This window comes from Xyrauchen texanus, chromosome 41, assembly GCF_025860055.1.
Source record: "Xyrauchen texanus isolate HMW12.3.18 chromosome 41, RBS_HiC_50CHRs, whole genome shotgun sequence".
Lineage (NCBI taxonomy): Eukaryota > Metazoa > Chordata > Actinopteri > Cypriniformes > Catostomidae > Xyrauchen > Xyrauchen texanus.
Window position 1 is genome coordinate 7,153,244 of NC_068316.1, and position 22,630 is coordinate 7,175,873.

A 22,630-nucleotide genomic window follows, 5' to 3' on the forward strand; every position below is an offset into this window, starting at 1 on the left:
TGATGGAGGGATTGTGCGTTCCTTGTGTAACTCGGGCAGTTGTTGTTGCCATCCTGTACCTGTCCCACAGGTGTGATATTCGGATGTACCGATCCTGTGCAGGTGTTATTACACATGGCCTGCCACTGCAAGGATGATCAGCTGTCCTTTCTGTCTCCCTGTAGCGCTGTCTATCTATACTGAGAAATATAGATTTGTAAGGAGTGTACATTTTTTTAATAAATATACAATTATAATTTCTAATCAGTGTTCTCTTATCTGATCAACAGGCTCTTCCATCTCCATCTAATCATCACTTTTGCATTTGGACCCCATTAGCGATCGCATAAGGGTTGTAAATTTCTACTAATCATGACACTCAGTGTGATCATGATTGTAATCAAGCCCAGATCATTTCCTACAGTCCTCCACTTAATCAAATACTGTAAAAAGAGAACACCAGAAAACAGCAGTTTGTTCATCTAATCAAGAAACATAATATTCACGTTAGGGTTCTCAGACAGAATAGCTCAAATTAACCTAAATATCAGCCACATATCAGGAAGCTCAAAGTGAAAGAGCTTTGAACTGCTGTTAGGCCTGTAACTTCATCTACTGTAAGTGATCCCAAAAAATATTTGAACATTAAGCAATGGTTTAAAATGTAAGAATTTCATTGCATTAGACAATAAATGATCACAACAAGTGGCATCTAGTTTGAAGATAGCATAAGCACACTTTCCATACAAAATATTTCACAAAAAATCCCCCCAAAAATGAAAATTCTCTCTTCATTTACTCAACTCCAAACCAGATATGACTTTCTTTCATCTACAAAGATTTATGTAAGGATATCTCAGCTCTGTAGGTTTATACAATGCAAGTAAATGGTGTCCAAAAAACACATAGGCAGCATAACAGTGTAAGGGGGTTACGATGGGCAAGGAGGAGGCGAGAACCGGCTTGTCAACATAAATAATAATTAATGAAAACTTAAACCAAAACACACAAACATAAACACACACATGACGGACATGCCTGTAATTCTCTCTCTGGAACCGTCGTCATCAGCCACCTTTATCCCTCGCTCGCCCCATCAGGCCGATTTGGGACCAGGCGTGCGACATTCCAGCCCGGCCCCGCCCCCCTCCCCTCCACAAACAGTAATCCATAAAACTCCAGTGCTTTAATCCATGTCTTCTGAAGCAATCTACTCTATTTTGGGGGAGAACAGACCAAAACATAACTTATTTTCACTGTACATCTTGCTATTGCAGTCTCTAGACACAATCATGATTTCAAGCTTTGATTCCACTTCCTAGTGCTTGATGCACATGTAGAGCACTAGAAGGCACTAGGAAGTGTAATGGAGCTTGATATCATAATTGCCAAGGATACGGCTGACGTCAAGATATACTCAAAGCCGAATGGATTGCTTCAGAAGACATGAATTAAACAACTGGAATCTTATGGATTGCTTCAAAGCTGCCTTTATTTGCTTTTTGGAGCTTCAAAGTTTTGGTCACTATTCACTTGCATTGTATGGACCTACAGAGCTGAGATATTGTTCTAAAAATCGTTGTTCGTGTTCTGTAGAAAAATGTCATACACATCTGGGATGGCATGAGAGTGAGTAAATCATGAGAGAATCCTTTTAAGATCCATCTCACAATCCATTATGCATGCTAACACCATTGGCATACTACTTGACATACTATTTAAATAAAACAATTATTACATAAGTTACACACATTTATAAAATACATTTGCTTACCGTATTCAATGTGACTGTTAGTTGAGACTGTTTATGGGAGTACATAATGTCAATTCGTGGTTCAATTCCCTACACAGCTAGTCATAATTATCCTAAACTGTCAATAAGTGTAAGTGGTAGTACTTGTTTTCAGAGCTATGGAAATGTGGCTTAGCACGTGGCAAACGTTCGCTTAGTTTGTTGACTCTTTATGACGGAAAAGTCAACCGACTTGAATTTTAGAACGTCAAGTGTTAGTTTTGTCTCACAGGTTTTAAACCGTCATTTCCAAGCATCTCGGAGTCGGAACATACAACTGTGCACATGGTTCGTTATTTAGCATAATACACGTGAATCCACATTTAATGCACTGTTCCTCGTACTTCCATATTTGTTTCTCTTCACTTGCATTTAAACGCTTGTGTTTCGTTCGTGAACGAATCAGTGTTTTTGAACCAATCATTTAAGTGAACAAATCGTTCTCGTTCACTTCCATTGTTTCTGTGGTAACGTGTAACGAATCAGTTGAATCACTGACTCACTCATTAAACATGTATCATTTAAATTATTATTAAGGGATAGCTACTGTATGTACATCTGTTACAAGTATTTTATGTTAATTTGTTAATTTATTTAACGTTCATTATGTCTTGTTAAATGTTCATTGTATTTTATATTGTATATATTGTATTATTATTATTATTATTGCCATCACTGGCGCCTTTCATTTTATTTTTATCGTTAGGCTGTTACTGTTACTGTTGTTATTATTATTATTATTATTATTATTATTATTATCATCTTCTCTTTTTCTTTTCCATTATGTGTTGTGTGTATTGATGCTTTGGCAATTTTGTATGTAAAAACAATCATGTCATGAAATTTATTAGAAACTGTAGATTAAAATGGTTTCTGGTCGCTGTGAATTAATCTGAACGAATCTCTATTTGAACGGAGTGAAGTGACTAGAGTATGTGAAAACGAATCAAAATCCCATTAATCCCTCGCAACTCAAATAAGGATGTAAAAAAAATCTGGCTGTTATAGTCACACAAAAATACTATCGTCACTATCGGTATCCACACCATGGTTAATATTCATAAGACAATCACAATGTTTGTTTGTTTCATAGACCATGCAATCATTGGCAATCAAGGCTCGTTTTCTGCTTTTGCTATTTCACTACAACCAGACACTTTACAGTACATGGTAAATCCACTTGAAACATCCAAAACGTCCACTAGAGAGCAGACGAGGAAAAGATCTAGGCATTTGGATTACAATTTACGGTCAATTTGCTTTGACATGCACTCTTGTAATCTGACTAATGACTGCATTTTGAAAAACAGTTCGATGACAAGTATTTTCAATTACCTTAACCATGTGAAGGCCATACAAAATCATGCCTAATCGAATTAAAGCAAGAAGTGTTAACATTTTAATTACATCATTCCATGCAGGCTATACATCTGTCATATCAGATGTCTGCATTTTCTCAGACTCAAAATGGATCAATGATTTAGTCCATATAAACAACATAGTCAGTCAGTTGAAATAGAGATTATTTAGCAGAGACAGGCCACTTCTACTTAAATTAATGAGAAGTTGTAACGCTCCAGCAAGGAGCTCTGAGCAACTGTCAACAGATGTAGAAAGGATGTCCTGCTTTACCTTTTAAATATAGACATCACCTGTCAATCAACTCTACACGTGCATGTGCATTAGCTATACAAAATGGGATTATTGCTTTTTGTGCGTAATAAGAGGTAAAGAAGGTAAAGAACCTTCTAAAGAACAGGAGCCTGCTGGTACGTGATAGCTGTACGGTATGTGTAAACTTCACTTCCCTGGCATCAAGTGGCACACTTGCAACTGACGCTAGAAGCTGTAGCCTTTAGCCTCCCCGATAGTGTGCCCGCCGCCTCCCTTGCCAGCTGATGTCGGTTCAAATCCCGTTCGGAGCAGGACCGGTTACAGAAACACAATTAATGATACCAGTATTGTCAGATTATATTGCTGAATTGAAATATGTTCTTTGATCATAATCTTGACCAACCGTCTTTGAGATTTTGGTCTTTTTATGTAGGTAAGAGCTGCACTGGCATGACTGAAAATAGCTTCCCGAGAGCGTTCCAAAGATGGCTGACAGTGGACTGACTTGCTAGAAAGACTTTGATTGAACTGAATGAAAATGGTTTTTAAAATCAACCCGAAGTAATCGTGTACGGTTGACGTTTATTAAAAGTTTTACACTTTATTATTTAAGATTTAATCCCCAAAAAATGTCTGATAGATTAGGATCTGAATCATGATATTTTTAGACCATTTTCTTGGATTTGGTCCCAGTTTCCATCATTAAATGAGGTTTTGTGCAAATTTGCGTCAAGCTTTGAGTTTAATGTTGGCCTCAACAGGAGATTTGTTCTAATAGCTTAATGCTGCCACAATACTAATGCCAACATACCAAATCCCTCCTTAGACTGGCACTATTTTCTGGTCTTTGCCCTTTCCCTCCACCATAAAGGGAGCCTGATTTTGTCCTACAATTTACCATTAATTAAACCATAGAAATGTGTACTTGTGCTGTTCACTTTCAAGATAGATCCTGGTAATCCGTTTAATTTTATGACGTGGAAGTGTGCAAAAACAGGTTTTTTTGTTAGTTTGTTTTTTTGTCGTCAGAAAAGCATGTCAGCTAAAGGTTCATTCACAACCAGGAGACAAATCTGAATCAACTTTTAAGACATATTACTTGTGATTTTCCCTGTTTGTGTGTCACGTCCAATAAAAGCATTTGCTAAATGAATAAATGTGAATGTGATCAAAATAGCTGAAATACCATGCTGAGTGTGAGATAATGGTGCGGGTAAGCAGTGATCTATAAAGGGCAATGAAAAAATCTCTTTCATTTTGAAAAGGTTTATTGAACTAGTGGAAATTTGTTGACATTTTGGTCATCTGGTGCAAGAGACACAAGTTCATCAAGGTTTTGGTCAACTGCAATTCTTATACAAAACAGATAAAACTCTGGGACACTTTTCTGTAGCAGTACTTTACTGTGGCAGTATTGCTGTGGTCTTCAACAGTGTAAACTACAGACATTGTGGTAAACATAAACTGGGATAAAGCTGGTTAACTCAGTGTCGTCTTAACTACAGTGTCTTCTCAGCTCTAATACTGATCTATTAACAGTCCTCTCTAGTGTGGCAATGCAAAAAAAAAAAGGCACTTTAAAGCTGTTTTTCTTTCTTATTTTTTTTTTTCTTCTAACAGACACAACAAAAAGAAAGTTCATGTCCTAGTTCAGTGCCACCTTCTTCAGCTCTCTAGTGCCCCTACTGGTCACAGGTTCAGATGCAGTTCATTCCAGATCACCCTGATTTTGGCTGGACTCTTTAATTATCTGCAATAGGTAGAGAGGCCAAAATGTGTCATCATTTTCATATAAAAATGAAAAAACTCATAATGTTCTCTTATTGTTTATGTAACTCACATGTCCATCTCTTGTCTCGATGGTCTTTATCACCACTTTCTTAGTCAGGTTGTCAATCAAAGGTCTGGTTTCCTTCATGGACTCTGCAGGCAAAATATTCATTTACTGTACATAGTCATTTCATTAGATAAATGCGAGTTAGTTTTGATACAAGCCTTTAAGAAAAGCCTCTAGCGGTAACTGCATCTTTTAGACTGGTTCATGGCCGCCTAGTCCCAAGATCTGCACTATGTATTATTTATTCATCTCAGAGATCTCAGCCCTTTCTCGACTATCCAACTTAAAAGGAGCAATTCCTTTCTTCTCAGTTTGTCCCAAAGCGTGTTTATAAGGATATTGTTGAAATCAAAGAGTTTTTACCTCGTTGGGTGAATGACGTGATGTTGGGAAAAGGTGTGGTGATCCTATATAAGAGAAAGAGACAGTTGTCAGAGATGATATGTGACAATAAAAATAATAAATAATAATTTAAACTCTAAAATAAAGCCACACTTTACTCAAATATGAAAGGAAATATAAGAATCCCATAAGCAAATGAAGGTATATCTATAAAATAATTAATATGATAAATAAATGTAATAAAAAATATAATAAATAACAAGAAGGAAATATAATATATAAATATAATAACAAGACATATAAATATAATAACAAGATAAATAAATAGATGGATGGATGCAAAAATTCACCTGCTTTCCTCTCCCTCCAGCAGCTTCCTGTAGGTGGCGATCTCAATATCCAAGGCCATCTTAACATTCAGCAGATCTTGGTATTCACGTAGATGATGTGCCATCTCATCCTTCATGTTACGGCTGTCCTCCTCTAGACGCAAAATGTTGTCCTGGTAACCAGATGCTTCGATGGAAAAGTTCTCCTCCATCTCTCTCATCTGACGTTCCAGTGACTCATTCTGAAATTATCAGTATGGATACAATAATAGTTTTTTTTAATATAAGGAGCCGTAGTATAAAGCATTTGCTCTCAACTGATGGGTCATGACCCAAAATTGATTCCTTATTTACTACTAGCCATTACACTTGCGATGCAAAGGACCAAGATACGAGTCCTGAAGAACATGCGAGTCGACAAGTGAGCTGAAAGTGTCAAAGAAGCACTGCATTGTGATGTGGTTGCTTCACCATTTGCAATTTTCATCTCATATTTGCTTTATTACACTATCAATTGGGTTTAGGTTTACTGCCAACTACCCATATTAAGCATTTAAATAAATACTACCATTATATTCTCCAGTACTCACCATTCCTTTGAGAGATTCTAAGTCACAGGTGAGTGATTGAAGCTGACGGCGGTAGTCATTGGCTTCCTGCTTGGCCAGACGAATCGCGTCGTTGTTACGGGCAGCAGCTTCTGACAGGTCAGCAAACTACAGGAAGAGAGGGAAACTGAGATAAAGGGCCGTACTACTGCACAATAAACTGTTCTTAAACAGATTAAAAGCTCCATCTGCCTCTTTGGCTTTCATTTCCTTCCATCCTCAATGACACCGATGACTGTGCTAGTTTCACATTTAAGTCTGTAAGGTAATGGATCTATTGATCTATTAAAATGATCAATATAGAGAAGCAGATGGTCTCTAAATCTAAAGATGCCTTAAAGTCACCATCTGCTGTGTCTTAAGAAGCTGATCTTGAATTGAGCCAGTCTCACTTAATCCTTAAAAATCTCACTCTGTCTTTCTAGATCACCACGGCTTCTCTTCTCATGTCATTTCTCATGTGATACAAACTATTTAATTTAGTTCTCTACCATGATTTCCAAGAGGAACATGTTTTTGTTCAGAAGTTATTGAAGTTATTGTAATCTCATTGTTTTCTGAGATTTAGTATATTAATATACACTCACTGAGCACTTTATTTGGAACACTATGATCCTAGTAAAGTGCCTGATGTGGTCTTCTGCTGTTGTCGCCCATGTCAAGATCCGTCATGTTGTGCATTCTGAGATGCTTTTCTACAATTGGACAGAATGGCTATCTGAGGTACTGTGGCCTTTCTGTCAGCTCAAACCAGTATGGCCATTCTCTGATGACCTCTCTCATCAACAAGGCATATCTGTCTGCAGAAGTGCCGCTCACTGGATGTTTTGTGTTTTGGCACCATTCTGAGTAAACTCTAGAGATTGTTGTGCACGAAAATCCCAGGAGAAATACAGAAATACTCAAACCAGCCCGTCTGGCACCAACAATCATGCCACGGTCGAAATCACTGAGATCAAATTTTTTTCCCGTTCTGATGGTTGATGTAAAAATTAACTGGAGCTCCTGACCCGTATCTGCATGATTTTAAGCAGTGCACAGCTGCCACACGATTGGCTGCTTAGATAATCGCATGAATTGGTAGGTGTACAGGTGTTCCAAATAAAGTGCTCAGTGAGTGTATATTAACTAATATTGAGATATTAAAGCGAACTCAATTGTGATTTGTATTTCCAACAAATGTGATGAAATTTTATATGTAACCAAACAAAGGAAAGTTCAATCAAAAGGTGATCAATAAGTCACAGTTGTAAGACAGACCTTGGATTTGTACCATTCTTCGGACTCTTGGACGTTCCTGGCGGCCAGAGTCTCGTATTGCTGGCGAACGTCCTTTAGGGCAGCGGTGAGGTCAGGTTTGGCCACTTCCATATCAATCTGCACATGTTGTTCCTGGATCTGAATCTGCATCTCTGCAAGTTCCTGCAGAGAGATGATGGAAAAAGTACTCAAATGAAGCTCAAAAGCACAGAAGCTGTTTGCAATTAAAAAAGAACCTGATTCTGAAATGCAGACACAACTAGGCCTTGAACCTTAATAAAACAAGGCCTTTCTCTTGGTATTACTACATTTTTCTAGGGCCTATTTAACCACAGAGTTGGGTCACACAGTGTTCACAAGCAACTGAGCTTAACAAGCCAGTGGGTAGATGGGTTGGATTGTTCTGTACCTCATCATGAAGTTTCCTCAAGAAAGCAATCTCCTCTTGCAAGGACTCCACTTTTCTCTCCAAGTCCAGACGAGCAAGGGAGGCATTATCAACATCCTGTGGGTAAAATATGTAGAAAAATCTTCACATTTCAGCTTTCTTCAGTTTGTGAACTTTGGAGAATGTTCTACTTAAAGTCTTGTTTACTTTCTTTTAGCAAATGTTCATTTATGAAAATCAAGAGTTCCTAACAAATTTTCAGCAAACTTGCCACAAATTCACCACTGTTAATTTTCACATGCAAATGAGCTTTGCGGCAAAGTTGCAAAAGGTTTGCCAGAGGTTCACCACTACTGGAGAAGAGTTACAGAATTCTGGCAAACTTTTGCGGCGAATCAAAAGCTCATTTGAATGTGAAAATAACGAACTTTAACGAACAAAATTTGCGGCAAGTTTATGGCTAGTTTAGATTTTTTGTAAGGGTTATTTTATTTCCATTTCCATGCAATATTAATAAGCCTGTCCACCTTGGGTAGTTATTTGTAATGACTAATTAGAAGTGTCTGATTCTAATTTCTGATAATGTAAATACCATCAGTCAATACAGAATTACGATATCCATTTATCATAGAGCATAAAATGTACATTATTGATGTAATTACGGGAAGTACGCACTAAATATGTGCTTGCAAACCATTGGGATTACATTATGAAACGCTAGCTTAGCAGGCTAATTGGTTAGCATGCAAACTGAAAACACAAGTAATTTTTTTTTAATTGACCGTTTGTTGCTTTGGTTATATCATGCAACATGTTATACAAAGTATAGCTTACATGACATCAGTTGATGCAGTTTCATGATTAACACTACATACATATTCAAGATATTAAGTTTTATTCGATCAGGCATTGTGTAGAATACTCAAAACTTTGGGTTCATAATGGAACAGGATTACATTGGGGGACTCAATATTCCATGAAACCGGCCCACAAATTTTTTTGGACAATTTGATTTCTTCCAAGACTGTTGATATTTCATATCCATCTTTTTCCTGAACGCAAATGTGTTCCACGATCAATAACCGAAGCCTGTTTTTGTTTTCCAGCCTCTAGGGTTTTCACTTGCATGTCATATCCGTATTTATTTATTTTTTCTCCCCAATTTGGAAAGCCCAATTCCCAATGAACTCGTGTCCTCGTGGTGGCATAGTGACTCACCTCAATCCAGGAAGATTCTCAGTTGCCTCCGCCAACCGCGCATCTTATCATGTGGCTTGCCGTTACAGCGAAGACATAGTGCATATGGAGGCTTCATGCCATCCACCGCAGCATCCATGCACAACTAACCATGCACCCCACCAAGAGCGAATTGCATAATAGCAACCATGAGAAGGTTACCCTGTGTGACTCCCTATCCCTCCCTAGCAACTGGGTGAATTTATTTGCTTAGGAGACCTGGCTGGAGTCACTCACCAAGCCCTGGGATTCGAAATTGCAAACTCCAAGGGTGGTAATCGGCGTCTTTACTCATTGATCTACCCAGGCCCCTGCATATATGGATTTTTGAAGTTTAATGTGATGTTTAGAGTATTAATTGACAAAAATTGGCAACTAAAAAAACATGTGGCTACACACTGCCGATACTTTTCAGAGTCGCGATTACAGTGGTTTGACAGTGCCACACCTGAGTGGGTAGATGACATAAATTTGCTGCAAATCTCATTTGCATGTAAAAATAATCAGTGGCGAATTAGCCTCGAACTCTCGATTTTTGTAAGTTTGAACTGTTTTTGTTGACAGAGCAAAAAGAAACAAAATGGCTGGCCAGATTATGTCTGAAATGTCAGTTATTCAATATAAATTCTTGTTTATAGAACTGTTGTATAAAAGCCGCCAAATCAGAACCATGCCAATATTCAGCATAACAGCACTCTTGCATGTGTGATATTACATTATTTAAGCACCTATGACTAATATTTGTGTTCCGAGGACATCCTCTGAATCCAGCACATTTCCTTTTCTTATTCTTCTATGCCGCTGCACTAAAGAAAATCACATTACATGCAAATTCTTTGGAGACATTCCTGATTGAATTGAATAACAATAGTATGGATGCTGCTAGGGACGCAGCTGGTGGTGGCAGTCACACTAACACACACACACACACACACACACACACACACACACACACACACACACACACACACACACACACACACACAAAATATCCTCTTCTCTGCTGCCACAATTCACCAATGACCCTTTGCAAGCTCTGGCCCCTCCCAATCGTACAACAGTTTGCTTTGTCAAGAACACACAGGTCTGCTCTCTCAGACAAAGCTGTCTGTTCTCTGTTTCTAACCCTGATGCCAGACCGGAGGGCAGCTTGACTAGGTCTCCACTGCCCCTGAATTTGGTGAGACTCAATGGTCACACTTAGTGACTGATCTGATCACAATTGAACTGAAACTAACTAATCACAGAGTAATGAGCTTTGGTATAAAAAGTTGAGCATTCCATTAAAGTTGAGGATCTAAAATGGGTCTGAAAATGGTGTTTGAATACTTTATAAGTTAGTGTATTTCTGAACACATGCATATCCAAACACACACAAATGCACAAACATACCTTTCTGAAACCCTGCAGGGTGTGTTCAGCATCCTCCTTCTGAAGCATCTCTTCTTGAAGTCTGAAAATTACAGATAGATATATCAGAAGAGCCACACCCTTTATAAGTGTCAAACCCACTCTATTCTCTCAACATCTCACTCTCACTGCATCCAAGCTTCTCACCAGGACAGTAATTACACCTTCTAAAACCCTTATTGCCTTTGACATTAAACTAATTCTAATCTATTTATTTTAATTTCCTACATCAACAAAATTAAACCAACTGGGGGGGTCTATGCCCCTAAGTGCACCACATACTCTATATATTGTAATATATTTACATTTATATTATATAAAAAATACTGTGTCCCAAACATTCTATAACTACCCAACTGACCACTTAGCATGTTTTAGTCTTATTTTTCCCCCCACAGGAATGTTAATTATTTCGTTTTATTTCACTCTACTAATCTAGTTGAGAAAAGAGTATTGTCTTGATCTGTTATGGGACACTAAGTTCGCACATACTTTTGTTTTAGGTGGTCTATATCATCTCCCAGATTGTCCCGGTCCATTTCCACCCTTGCCTTCTCGTTGGTGAGCTGGTCCACTTGCCGTCTCAATTCTCTCATCTCATCCTCGTACAGATCCCCAACCCTGGACAAGCCTTTCCCTCTCAGCTGCTCGAGCTCCGCGATCAAGATCTTGTTCTGCTGCTCCAGGAGTCTTACTTTATCTATGTAATTTGCGAATCTGTCATTCAGATGCTGCAACTCAGCCTTCTCATTGGTGCGGGTTTCTTTAAACTCGGTGTTCATGGCTTCAGCGAGCCCGAAATCCAAAGTATCGGTGGAGAGCCTTGGCATGGGCGCGCTGCTGCGCACTCTTGCACCCTTGGACATGTACATGGATGGAGGCGCGGAAGAGGCGCTGCGGTAGGTGACCCTGGATGTTGTTGTACGCACCGGGCTGCTGTACTGGCGATTCGAATAAGTGGAACGGGATATCGCGGGTCGCTGCCCACCGAACATCCTTTGATAAGAAGATGTAGTTGTAGTTGTTCGGCTTGTCATGTTTGTAATCCTTTAGTTTTAATGGTATGTTGTCTCCTCGAAACCTACGACCGTTTTCACTTTTTGTCCCAGTTTAAGCGCAAAGACACTCAGATTGTCCTGTCCAACCGAGACCACTGCAGAGATTCGGCCCGGATTTATAGTCCACTCCCTATGCAAATGACATAACGGTGCAGGGAGTTAAGTGACGTAGAGGGGCCGTCTGCGAGAGGAGCATGATCAACGGAGAGGGTCTTAACCACAGCAAATCCGGGAAAGTCACCCAATTTATGTATTTATTTATTCAATATCAAATAGCCTTGCTGATAAGTTCATTGAGTTTCTTATATTTTATATTTAAATTTTCGCTTTTTATTTTCCCTTATTTTTCCCTTTATGTTTATGGTCTTAAATGTTTTAAAAAAAATAGACTTTTGCATAGTCATTAGCTATTATTTAATATGCGAAATGATTTGAATTATTATTGTGTATTAAATGTGCTATAAACGTATCTTGTTATTTAACTTTAATACATTTCTTGTTATTATTTATTTATTTCCCTATTTTTTTTTCATTATGTTTTTAATAATTTGTTAGTAGTCAATATTCGAAGTTGTACTCTACTGGTAAACAAACAAATATCGGAAATTAAGTTTTACAATAAGAGGGATTTTACTCTCAGGAGAAAATGAATGTATGTAAACAACGTCAATTTAAATAATACATTATGCGATTTTATTTAATTGAGAAATTAATACTTTACCATAGTAATTAAATCAATTTAGACTCATGTTTAGTCTATGCCATAATGTATGTATTAATATAGGACTACTATAGAATAGACCCTATTAAAAACAATATTTTTGCTATTTTTGGTGGCATTTTGCCCTGAGCCCAACATTAATTTCGAACCCTTATGTGCACCTCAAAGCGGATTTTTTTGTTACCAGCTTTATATCTATTATTATTATTACGAAGATTCAGCGTCGTAGTAGGAGGAAATAAACCGGAACCTTCGCTCACTGGCTTTGTTTCGTGAGGGTCATGTATTGTAGGTTGCACATGCGGCATGTCGTGTGCTGTCAAAACATCATAAACTTCAGTGAAGAAGAGAAAGAATGGAGCAACTCCGTGTTCTGGAGTTATACAGCGGAATAGGAGGAATGCATTATGCTTTAAAGGGTATGCCAACTTAGTTATATTTGAGACTGCAGATCACATTTGAGTTATTATTTCTCTCTGTTCTCCACTTTCTCTCTCTTTCAAATTCAAATGAGCTTTATTGGCATGACAAATTGTACATTGTATTACCAAAGCATATGAGCATGAAAAAAAAATTAACAAAGTAGAACAAATTCTGTATTGAACAAGTGTGGAAAAACAGGAAAAAAAAATTGTGTGTGTGTGTGTGTGTGTGTGTGTGTGTGTGTGTGTGTGTGTGTGTGTGTGTGTGTGTGTGTGAGTGTGTGTGTGAGTGTGTGAGTGTGTGAGTGAGTGAGTGAGTGAGTGAGAGAGAGAGAGAGAGAGAGAGAGAGAGAGAGAGAGAGAGAGAGAGAGAATGGGCGCATCACTGTTTGGTCGACTCTTCCCTCAATGTGTGGCAGGAATTGATGTACTTTGTTGCTAGTGAAATGCAGTCTCTTTGTTCACCAAGTGAATACTGAGCTTGTGCATCATTCTTCAACTTTATGAAATTGGGACAAATAATGTCAAATTTGGGAAAGAAGTGTTTTCGAATATCATTGTAATTAGGGCAAATGGTTAAGGAGTTCAGCTCTGTTTCTATTTGTCCTTGGCTACAGTACGGGCATAACCTGCTCTCTCTCCGGGCATCAGCTCTGTCTGTATCTGCCCTTCTCTATCGCCAGGCTGTGTTCACTCAGTCTGTAAGTCGTCATGTTTTTCCTCAGTTTGTGGTCTCTAACTGTACTCAGGTATTCTGCTGTTTTGTCCTATCTCTGTTTAGGGCCAAATAACATTGTAGTTTGCTTTGTTTTTTGTTGTTTCATTCCAATAAGTTCTGTAGTTTTATTTTGTGCGTTAATCATTTGGTTGGGCTGGATTGTGTGGATGAGGGTGTCCGTGTTCTGAGGCTAATTATTGCTAGTCGTGTTAGTCTGTTTGTGGAGCCTCAGGACCAGCTGAATGAGGGGACTATTATCAGTGTTCACTTCATGGTTTCTCTCTCTCTCTCTCTCTCTCTCTCTCTCTATGTTTTCCTTTCATTATTAAAATATGACAGGATCACAGACTGCTTATCAGACAAAAGTTTTCAGACACATTTTATGATGAATGTGTATGTTTCTTTCAGAGAGCTCAGTTCCTGCTGAAGTTGTGGCTGCTGTGGATATCAACACAACAGCCAATGAAATCTACAAACACAATTTCCCCAGTACCCCTCTATTACCTAAAACTATTGAGGTGAGTCCCTGCAAAAAGCACTCTTAATTCTTTTTGAAAAGATTACATGTGACTATTATTTCGACACATTTTATCTGGATGTTTTCACAGATCACGAAGTGTGTCCCATAAAAGGTTGTGGGTGGTTTCTTTTTTAGGTTCATAATTGCAGACAAACATGATTTAAACATAGATATACATATAAAGTTGTATCTGAAAGGAAGGAATGATTACTTCCACCGATTTGCCACCCTTACACATTACAAGCCCAATTTATGCCAAATCATACTGCGTTCCTAACAGCATGTCTCTCTTGTTACATCTCAAAAATGCTGTTTGTATATTAGTCCTGCCAGCACATAATAACATAACAAACCCCATGACTGGGGTTTTAAAAGCATATTGGAGGTAAAAGAGTAACTCAGTAGTTTTTGTGGTGGTTAAAGGTTCTGTGCTTTGTCAGCATGGTAATGATGTACCTGCCATTGGCCTCGTTCCAAAAAACTTTAAACATTCTGTGTTTAATGCTTTAGAGATTCAGTGTGCTTATAAAAACGGAAGGGCTGTATATCAGACAAGTTAATGTATTTTAAAGTATTGGATGTAATAAAAATTAATGTTTTCATGCTTTAGGGTTACTTAAGTGCAATTAACTTGGTTTCATAAGAATATTTTATTGCTCTATAACTCTATACCATTTTTATTTACATACATTGTTACGAGTGTGATTTATAGGAACAGTCTTTACCTTTTAAAATGCTTGAGATAGCATTTTTGTCTTTTATAATGTGTTAAATATCTTTATGTAAGCTGTTTTGATTTTGTGTATTTTAGGGAATGACATTACAGGATTTCGACAAGTTGAAATTTGACATGATTTTGATGAGTCCTCCATGTCAACCCTTCACCAGGTGATCAGAAATGTTTTCTTCATTAAACATGCCTATTATGTGAAGAAAGTCAGATGAATTGTTGGCTGAGGATATTTATATTTCTCTATAGGATTGGCTTGCAGGGAGATGTTACAGACCCTAGAACGAAGAGCTTCCTCTACATCCTGGACCTTCTGCCAAGGTCAAACAGATACATCTGTGATCTTCTCTTTAAAGGAATCGTTCACCCAAAAATAAAATGCTGTCATTATTTACTCACCCTCATGTCATTCCAAACCCGTATGTTGTGTTTTTTTCTGGGGAACACAAATGGAGTATTTTATGAAGACTCTTTATACTGCTCTTGCCATACAACGACATAGTGACCTCGGCTGTCAAGGAATACAAAAAACACCCCAAAACACTATAAAAGTATCATAAATGTAATTCATAAGTCTTCTGTAGTGTATTTCAGGTATTCTGAAGCCATATGGTAGGTTTCTCTGAAGATCAGATTGAATATTAAGTCATTATTCATTGATAATCCTGCCCTCTCCCAAAGTCCAGATGTAAAATTGTGCATAGCATTTGGTTATTACTCTGAAAACCAATGCTGTTGTAGTGTCAATGACGTCTTACACTAGTACCAGATCCACACTAATCTGTTTAAGTTTGAAAACTCAGTTTTCAGTTTCCTACCATCATTTTTCCAACAAAAAATATCTGTCGTTTTCCAAAGTATACGATTATGAAGAGAATTTTCGTAAGTATCTGATTTCAGTAAAGGGAGAGGCCATTCTAGTGTAGATGAGATATGTAAATGTATTAAAAATAATGCATTTTCAGACAAAAAGTTAAAGTGGACCTGGCCAAAAGACTTGGAACATAGCGGAAGAGTCGAATGGACTTTTATAGTTTATTTACAATTGTGTTCTCCATATACGTAGTATAACAGCATGCAGGTTTAGAACGACATGAGTGTGAGTAAATAATGCCAGAATTTTCATTTTGGGTGAACTATTCCTATAAAAGTGCTTTACATTTACATTTACATTTATGCATTTGGCAGACGCTTTTATCCAAAGCGACTTACAGAGCCCTTATTACAGGGACAATCCCCCCGGAGCAACCTGGAGTTAAGTGCCTTGCTCAAGGACACAATGGTGGTGGCTGTGGGGTTGAACCAGTGTACTTCTGATTACAAGATTACCAGTGCTTAGACCACTACACCACCACCACTCCAGTGCTTCCTATGAACATGGCATATTTCCTGACAGTGACATAATATTTTTGCACACCTAACATTATTAATTCATGACCAATGAAAGGATAAGGAATTGCTTCCTCTCTCTTTCTGTTTACCCTTTCTGATTTGTGTTCTTCACTGGCTCTGCCAGATTCATTTTTGCTGATCTTTTTGTAAAAGAACGTTCCTCTCTTTCTTCTGCAGGCTCAGCAAGCGTCCATGCTTTATTCTGCTGGAAAATGTGAAAGGCTTTGAGACCTCCGCTGCAAGGTAACCTCCGCTGGGAGGCACAGGAGCCCTTTACGCAGGGGGATCGCCATGGTTACGTGGCTATGAGCCAATGGGGGCATGAATTTTCTCTCTGTGTTGCTGTCAACATGGATTGTGTTAAAAAGAATTGTTAGTAGGGATGGTAAAGAGAGTGTAGACTCTAATCCTCCCAACAGTTTGTATTAAAACTAAATAATATCTCATTTGTCAGATCTTTAAAGGTGAATTGTGACATTTCTAAACCAGTTGCACCTCCAAACACATTTCCCAAACACTCCTCACTCTGTTAATCTAGAAGCAGACTGATGTATTGTTTTTATCTTCAAATCTACAGGGATGCTTTAGTTAAGATGCTGAAAGAGTGTGACTACAGCTTTCAGGAGTTTCTGATCTCACCAACATCTGTAAGCATGTCTTTTTCCTTGATCAAGTGGCACTCTGGTATGCTACTATCTCTTTAAAAACCAGATCTTCATTTGATAAAATATCTTGTATTCCACTCTTGTTTTTATTGCCACAGCTTGGGATACCAAATTCTAGGCTCAGATATTTTCTTATTGCGAAGAGACCACCAGAATCATTCTTGTTCCAGACTTCAACAGAGGTAGCTGTCTTTTTAGGTGTTTAATTTCTTTCTTTTGTATGTTTTAATTTATCCCCTTTTCTCCCAATTTGGAATGCCCAATTCCCACTACTTAGTAGGTCCTTGTGGTGGAACGGTTACTTGCCTCACTCTGGGTGGTGGAGGACAAGTAAAATCCATGCATCTTATCTTTGTGCATGACATCGCGGAGACCGCTCACGTGGAGGCTCATGCTACTCTCCGCGATCCACGCGCAACTTACCATGTGCCCCATTGAGAGCGAGAACCACTATTCGCAACCACAAGGAGGTTACCCCATGTGACTCTACCCTCCCTAGCAACTGGGTCAATTTGTTTGCTTAGGAGACCAGCTGGAGTCACTCAGCATGCCCTGGATTTGAACTCACAACTCCTGGGGTGGTAGTCAGCATCAATACTCGCTGAGCTACCCAGGCCCCATTTCAATTTAGCATCAAAGTTACTAAATATTGAAGATTCATGCCATTTAAAAAGAGTATTAAATAGCTGCTTTGTTGTATGAACAAGTAAAAAGGTGTTATTTGTTGTTTCTCATCTTTTCGGCAGATTATAGAGGGCTTTCCCAAATCAACCTCCAGTGTAACCTCAGATAGTTCAACTCTTCCAAACAATGAGCCTGCACCGTCTGAGTCTGAGAGAGAAAAGACGGGTACTATCATTTTTAAGCTTGAGACTAAACAAGAGTTGGAACGGAAGAGGAATCAGGATAGACAAGAGACAGTGCAGAGGCTGCAGGACTTCCTGGAGGAAGAGGAAGAGAACATGGATCAGTATCTGCTGCCCCCAAAAACCCTGCAGAGATACGCTGTACTGATGGATATAGTTCAGCCCAGCAGCAGGAGATCAGTCTGCTTTACTAAAGGGTGTGTGACTTAAAGCTTTATAACCTGATGTGCAATATATATTTTTTTTTTTACAATTTCTGCACTGATTGTGGGGGAATTTTTTTGCAAATGATTTAAATATTGTAAGATATGTAAAACGAAGCACTACATAATAATAGTTAGTATAAACCATTATTAAATTAGATAAAATATGTAATAAACGAACATGCAAGAGTGTGAAATATTTTCAGAACTTTAGAATTCTGTGGAAATCAGATGCACGTTTTCCGCAGAATTCAAACAGCTGTCATAAAATTCAATAGTTTTCAATAAATGTTGTTAATATTAAATGTAAATCACATATTTTTAGCTACTGTACAAATAAGAGTGTAGCACTCTCCAATCCATTTAAAGGAATAGTTCACCCAAAAAAATTGTTTTATTATAATTTCCCATTTTCCCTTTCATATTTTTCTTCATTTGTTTTTGGCGATTAGCATTCCTTTTTCCCTCCCCTTTTCTCCCCAATTTGGAATGCCCAATTCCCAATGCGCTCCTAGTCTAATGGTGGCATAGTGACTCGCTTCAATCCGGGTGGCAGAAGACGGATCTCAGTTGCCTCCGCATCGGAGACCGTCAGTCCATACATTTTATAATGTGGCTTGTTGAGTGCGTTACCGTGGAAACATAGCATGTGTGGAGGCTTCGTGCTATTCTCCGCGGCATCCATGCACAACTCACCACGTGCTCCACCGATAGCGAGAACCACATTATAGCAACCACGAGGAGGTTACCCCATGAGACTCTACCATCCCTAGAGGCGGGGCCAATTTGTTTGCTTAGGAGTCCTGGCTGTAATCACTCAGCACACCCTGGATTTGAACTCACGACTCCAGGCCCCCCGGCGATTAGCATTCTTTGTGCATATCACCACCAACTGGCAGGAAACTAAATTTATAGTAAAAAAGGACTTTGATATGTATCTGTTTCTCATCCACATCAATCATATTGCTTCTGAAGATTTAGATTTAACCACTGGAGTCAATGTGGATTACTTTTATGCTGCCTTTATGTGATTTTTGAGCTTCAAAGTTCTGTCCACCATTCACTTGCATTGTATGGACCAACAGAGCTGAGATATTCTTCTAAAAATCTTTGTGTTTGCAGAAGAAAGTAAGTCAGGTGGAGTAAATGATGAGAGAAGTTTCATTTTTGGGTGAACTTATTTAACTAGACTCCATACAATCAGCACAAAAAAGAAACTCCTGTTTTGCTGATCATAACGGTTGTTTCTCTTTGTGTAGTTACGGTCATTATGTGGAGGGCACAGGTTCCGTCCTTCAGTCCTGTGTGGATGTGGAGATGGAGAGTGTGTTCAAGAGTCTGGAGCTGCTTTCTGATGAAGACAAACTAAAGCAACTTCTGCGATTAAAGCTGAGATACTTCACACCCAGAGAGATTGCCAACATCATGGGCTTCCCTGTAGAATTCAGTAAGACATTCATCAGACACTTAAGACCTGTTTACACCTGGTATTAACATGCATCTCAAATGCGCCCTGTGTGACCAATTGTATTCAGATTTTGATGGGAAGGTTTCTGATTTTGTGACTGCGTGCATCCTTTACTACGTCAGTGTGTTAATGTGTGTTTTCAAAGCACAAATAATTGGAAAAAAGCACAAAAATTATGTTGTCTGGGTGGATCAGCCTTGACACTACAAATCTGGTCAATTGCGTTTTTGACTACCTCCTTATGTGTGTTGAGTGGTAAGATCACAAAATGTTTTGGATGTTTACACCTGTATTTTACGCTCTTATTCCAGGTGCAACACATTTAACCACACATTCACAAATAAAAGTGCAACAAGAAAACATAGAAAAAATAATTTTATATTTAATGAAATAAAAATGTTGCATTTTTAATATCAGTATCAAAATATCAATTTAACTGATTTGTAAATAATTTAGATAAATAAATATAAATTCATATATATCAACTGAGTTTCTGGAACTGAAGCTGTAAAGTCCAGTGTGCCATTCCACTGGATTCTGAAAACAATAATGTATAGATAACTGCCTATTAAGTTCTACTGGAGATTTGGCTTCTCATCAGAAAAAGATTAAAAGGTAGTCGCTTTTTGGATGGCATTTTCAGCCTTGATTTTTAAAACCATGTCCTAGTTTAGCATTCTTAAGTAATATTTCGTAATGTTGGGAATTTTAAGAAAGTTCTGCCTTTACTCCAAGCTGATTATTCAGTGACTGTGGCAGAAAGGTTTAAAGTTAAAAAGCATTGGTCTCGATTATTTGTTGAGCGCAACAGACAAGACCAATGTGAAGACAGGGAGAGAGAGAAGATTAGAGAGATCCCTGCCCATTTTACTTTAATAATTTAACAAATGCATGCACACACAGTCACACACTTTCTGCAGTTCTCAGCAGTGAGCTGATTATGAAGAGCTCTGTAAAAATAATCCATTCAAGATGGAGGACAAATAGAGAGAAATGTCGTTTTGTAAATGTAATTCCTTCAATACCATTAAATGTTAATAAAATAGTATTTTCCATGATATTTGTGTGCTTTATGTATTTTAATGTTTATTAGAGCATCACTGAATAAGCAGAGCAACATGCTAATGGGAAAATCTATTGAAATCAGTTGTGATTCGAGTGATTTTTGACACACAAAGTTGCTGCCTAATGTAGAGCGTTCCAAATCAGTTACTTGTAAGGTTCCTGGGGGCCTGTGTAGCTCAGCGAGTAAAGAAGCTGACTACCGCCCCTGGAGTCTCAAGTTCGAATCTAGGGCATGCTGAGTGACTCCAGCCAGTCTCCTAAGCAACCAAATTGGCCTGGTTGCTAGAGAGGGTAGAGTCACATGGGGTAACCTCCTCGTGGTCGCTATAATGTGGTTCGCTCTCGGTGGGGCACATGGTGAGTTGTGCTTGTAAGCCTCCACATGCTCTATGTATCCGATGTAACTCGCTCAACAAGCCACATGATAAGATGCACAGATTGACTGTGTCAGATGTAGAGGCAACTGAGATTCATCCTCCGTCACCGTTTTGAGGCAAGTCACTACGCCACCACGAGGACTTAAAGCGCATTGGGAATTGGGCAAAAAAAAAAATCTAAAAACATATAAGGTCTCTTAGAATTCATGTGTAGGCAGTTGACCATTGTTTTTAAATGTGTTTTCATTTTGTGTGTTTCAGCCTTTCCAAAGCACATTTCTGTTAAGCAGCAGTACCGTGTGCTGGGGAACAGCCTGAACGTTCACGTGGTTTCAAATCTCATCCGTCTCATGATGTCATAATAAACATTTTGAGCTGAAAAGGACAATACCATGTTACCATGTGCAAGAGACTGTCTATTATATTATATACAGTATACTGTATATATATTTTATATATGATTATTTCTGTCATATTTGTACTAATGAATAAAGTTGTTTTTTTTTTCAATAGTATAATTGTTTTATTTTTACTACCACAAAATACAGTACAAGATAAATATTTATTTTGTGACTGAAAAATACAGAAAAATCAAAGTTATATTTTAACTTCTTCAAAGTAATTTGCCTATGATTACAGATTAATAATAATTATTATTATTTGTTTTATTTATATAGTGCCTTTACAAAAGAACAAGAACAACAAAAACATTAAACAGATGAAAGTTTCCATGTATTTGGTCCAACGTATTAATTTCATTTTTATAAAAAATTTTGTGAAGAAAATTATACATAGGTAATATTTACACTGGCGACCAAAAGTTTGGAATAATGTACAGATTTTGCTCTTGTGGAAAGAAATTGGTCATTTTATTCACCAAAGTGGCGTTCAACTGATCACAATGTATAGTTAGGACATTAATAACGTGAAAAATTACTATTACAAATTGAAAAAAAAAACTACTTTAAATAGTTCTCTTCAAAAAATCCTCCACATGCAGCAATGACAGCTTTACAGATCCTTGTTATTCCAGCTGTCAGATTGTCCAGATACTCAAGTGACATTTCACCCCACACTTCCTGTAGCACTTGCCATAGATGTGTCTGTCTTGTCGGACACTTCTTACACACCTTAAAGTCTAACTGATCCCACAAAAGCTCAATGGGGTTAAGATCCATAACACTTTTTCCAATTATCTGTTGTCCAATGTTTGTTTCTTTGCCCACTCGAACCTTTTCTTTTTGTTTTTCTGTTTCAAAAGTGGCTTTTTCTTTGCAATTCTTCCCATAACTCCTGCACCCCTGAGTGTTCTCTTTACTGTTGTACATGAAACTGGTGTTGAGCGGGTAGAATTCAATGAAGCTGTCAGCTGAGGACATGTGAGGTGTCTATTTCTCAAACTAGAGACTCTGATGTACTTATCCTCTTGTTTAGTTGTACATCTGACCTTCCACATCTCTTTCTGTCCTTGTTAGAGCCAGTTGTCCTTTGTCTTTCAAGACTGTAGTGTACAACTTTGAATTAAATCTTTTAAGAATTGTATAGCCTTCATTCCTCAAAACAATGATTGACTGATGAGTTTCTAAAGAAAGATGATTCTTTTTTGCTATTTTTGAACTAATATTGACTT

General features: G+C 38.0%; 2 protein-coding genes across 3 annotated transcripts; one reads left to right on the top strand and one right to left on the bottom strand.

Moving 5' to 3' along the window:
- Nucleotides 1-4,878: 4,878 nt before the first annotated feature.
- vim (vimentin) lies at nt 4,879-11,967 on the bottom strand. The gene is made up of 9 exons (XM_052113706.1): nt 11,288-11,967; nt 10,778-10,838; nt 8,171-8,266; nt 7,762-7,923; nt 6,484-6,609; nt 5,915-6,135; nt 5,586-5,629; nt 5,226-5,308; nt 4,879-5,135 (listed from the first exon to the last, which is right to left on the bottom strand). Exons 1-9 carry the CDS (start codon nt 11,830-11,832, stop codon nt 5,094-5,096), a joined length of 1,380 nt encoding a protein of 459 aa, XP_051969666.1. The 5' UTR covers nt 11,833-11,967; the 3' UTR covers nt 4,879-5,093.
- A 537-nt stretch (nt 11,968-12,504) lies between these two features.
- Nucleotides 12,505-21,484, top strand: trdmt1 (tRNA aspartic acid methyltransferase 1). Of its 2 annotated transcripts, none has more exons than XM_052113707.1 (10): nt 12,505-12,993; nt 14,123-14,232; nt 15,046-15,122; nt 15,214-15,285; nt 16,534-16,599; nt 16,934-17,003; nt 17,120-17,203; nt 17,768-18,084; nt 19,350-19,537; nt 21,262-21,484. In XM_052113707.1, exons 1-10 carry the CDS (start codon nt 12,930-12,932, stop codon nt 21,360-21,362), a joined length of 1,149 nt encoding a protein of 382 aa, XP_051969667.1. In that variant the 5' UTR covers nt 12,505-12,929; the 3' UTR covers nt 21,363-21,484. The 2 variants fall into 2 exon arrangements, with proteins under 2 accessions (XP_051969667.1, XP_051969668.1); XM_052113708.1 differs by lacking the exon at nt 12,505-12,993 and adding an exon at nt 13,458-13,697.
- Nucleotides 21,485-22,630: the final 1,146 nt, after the last annotated feature.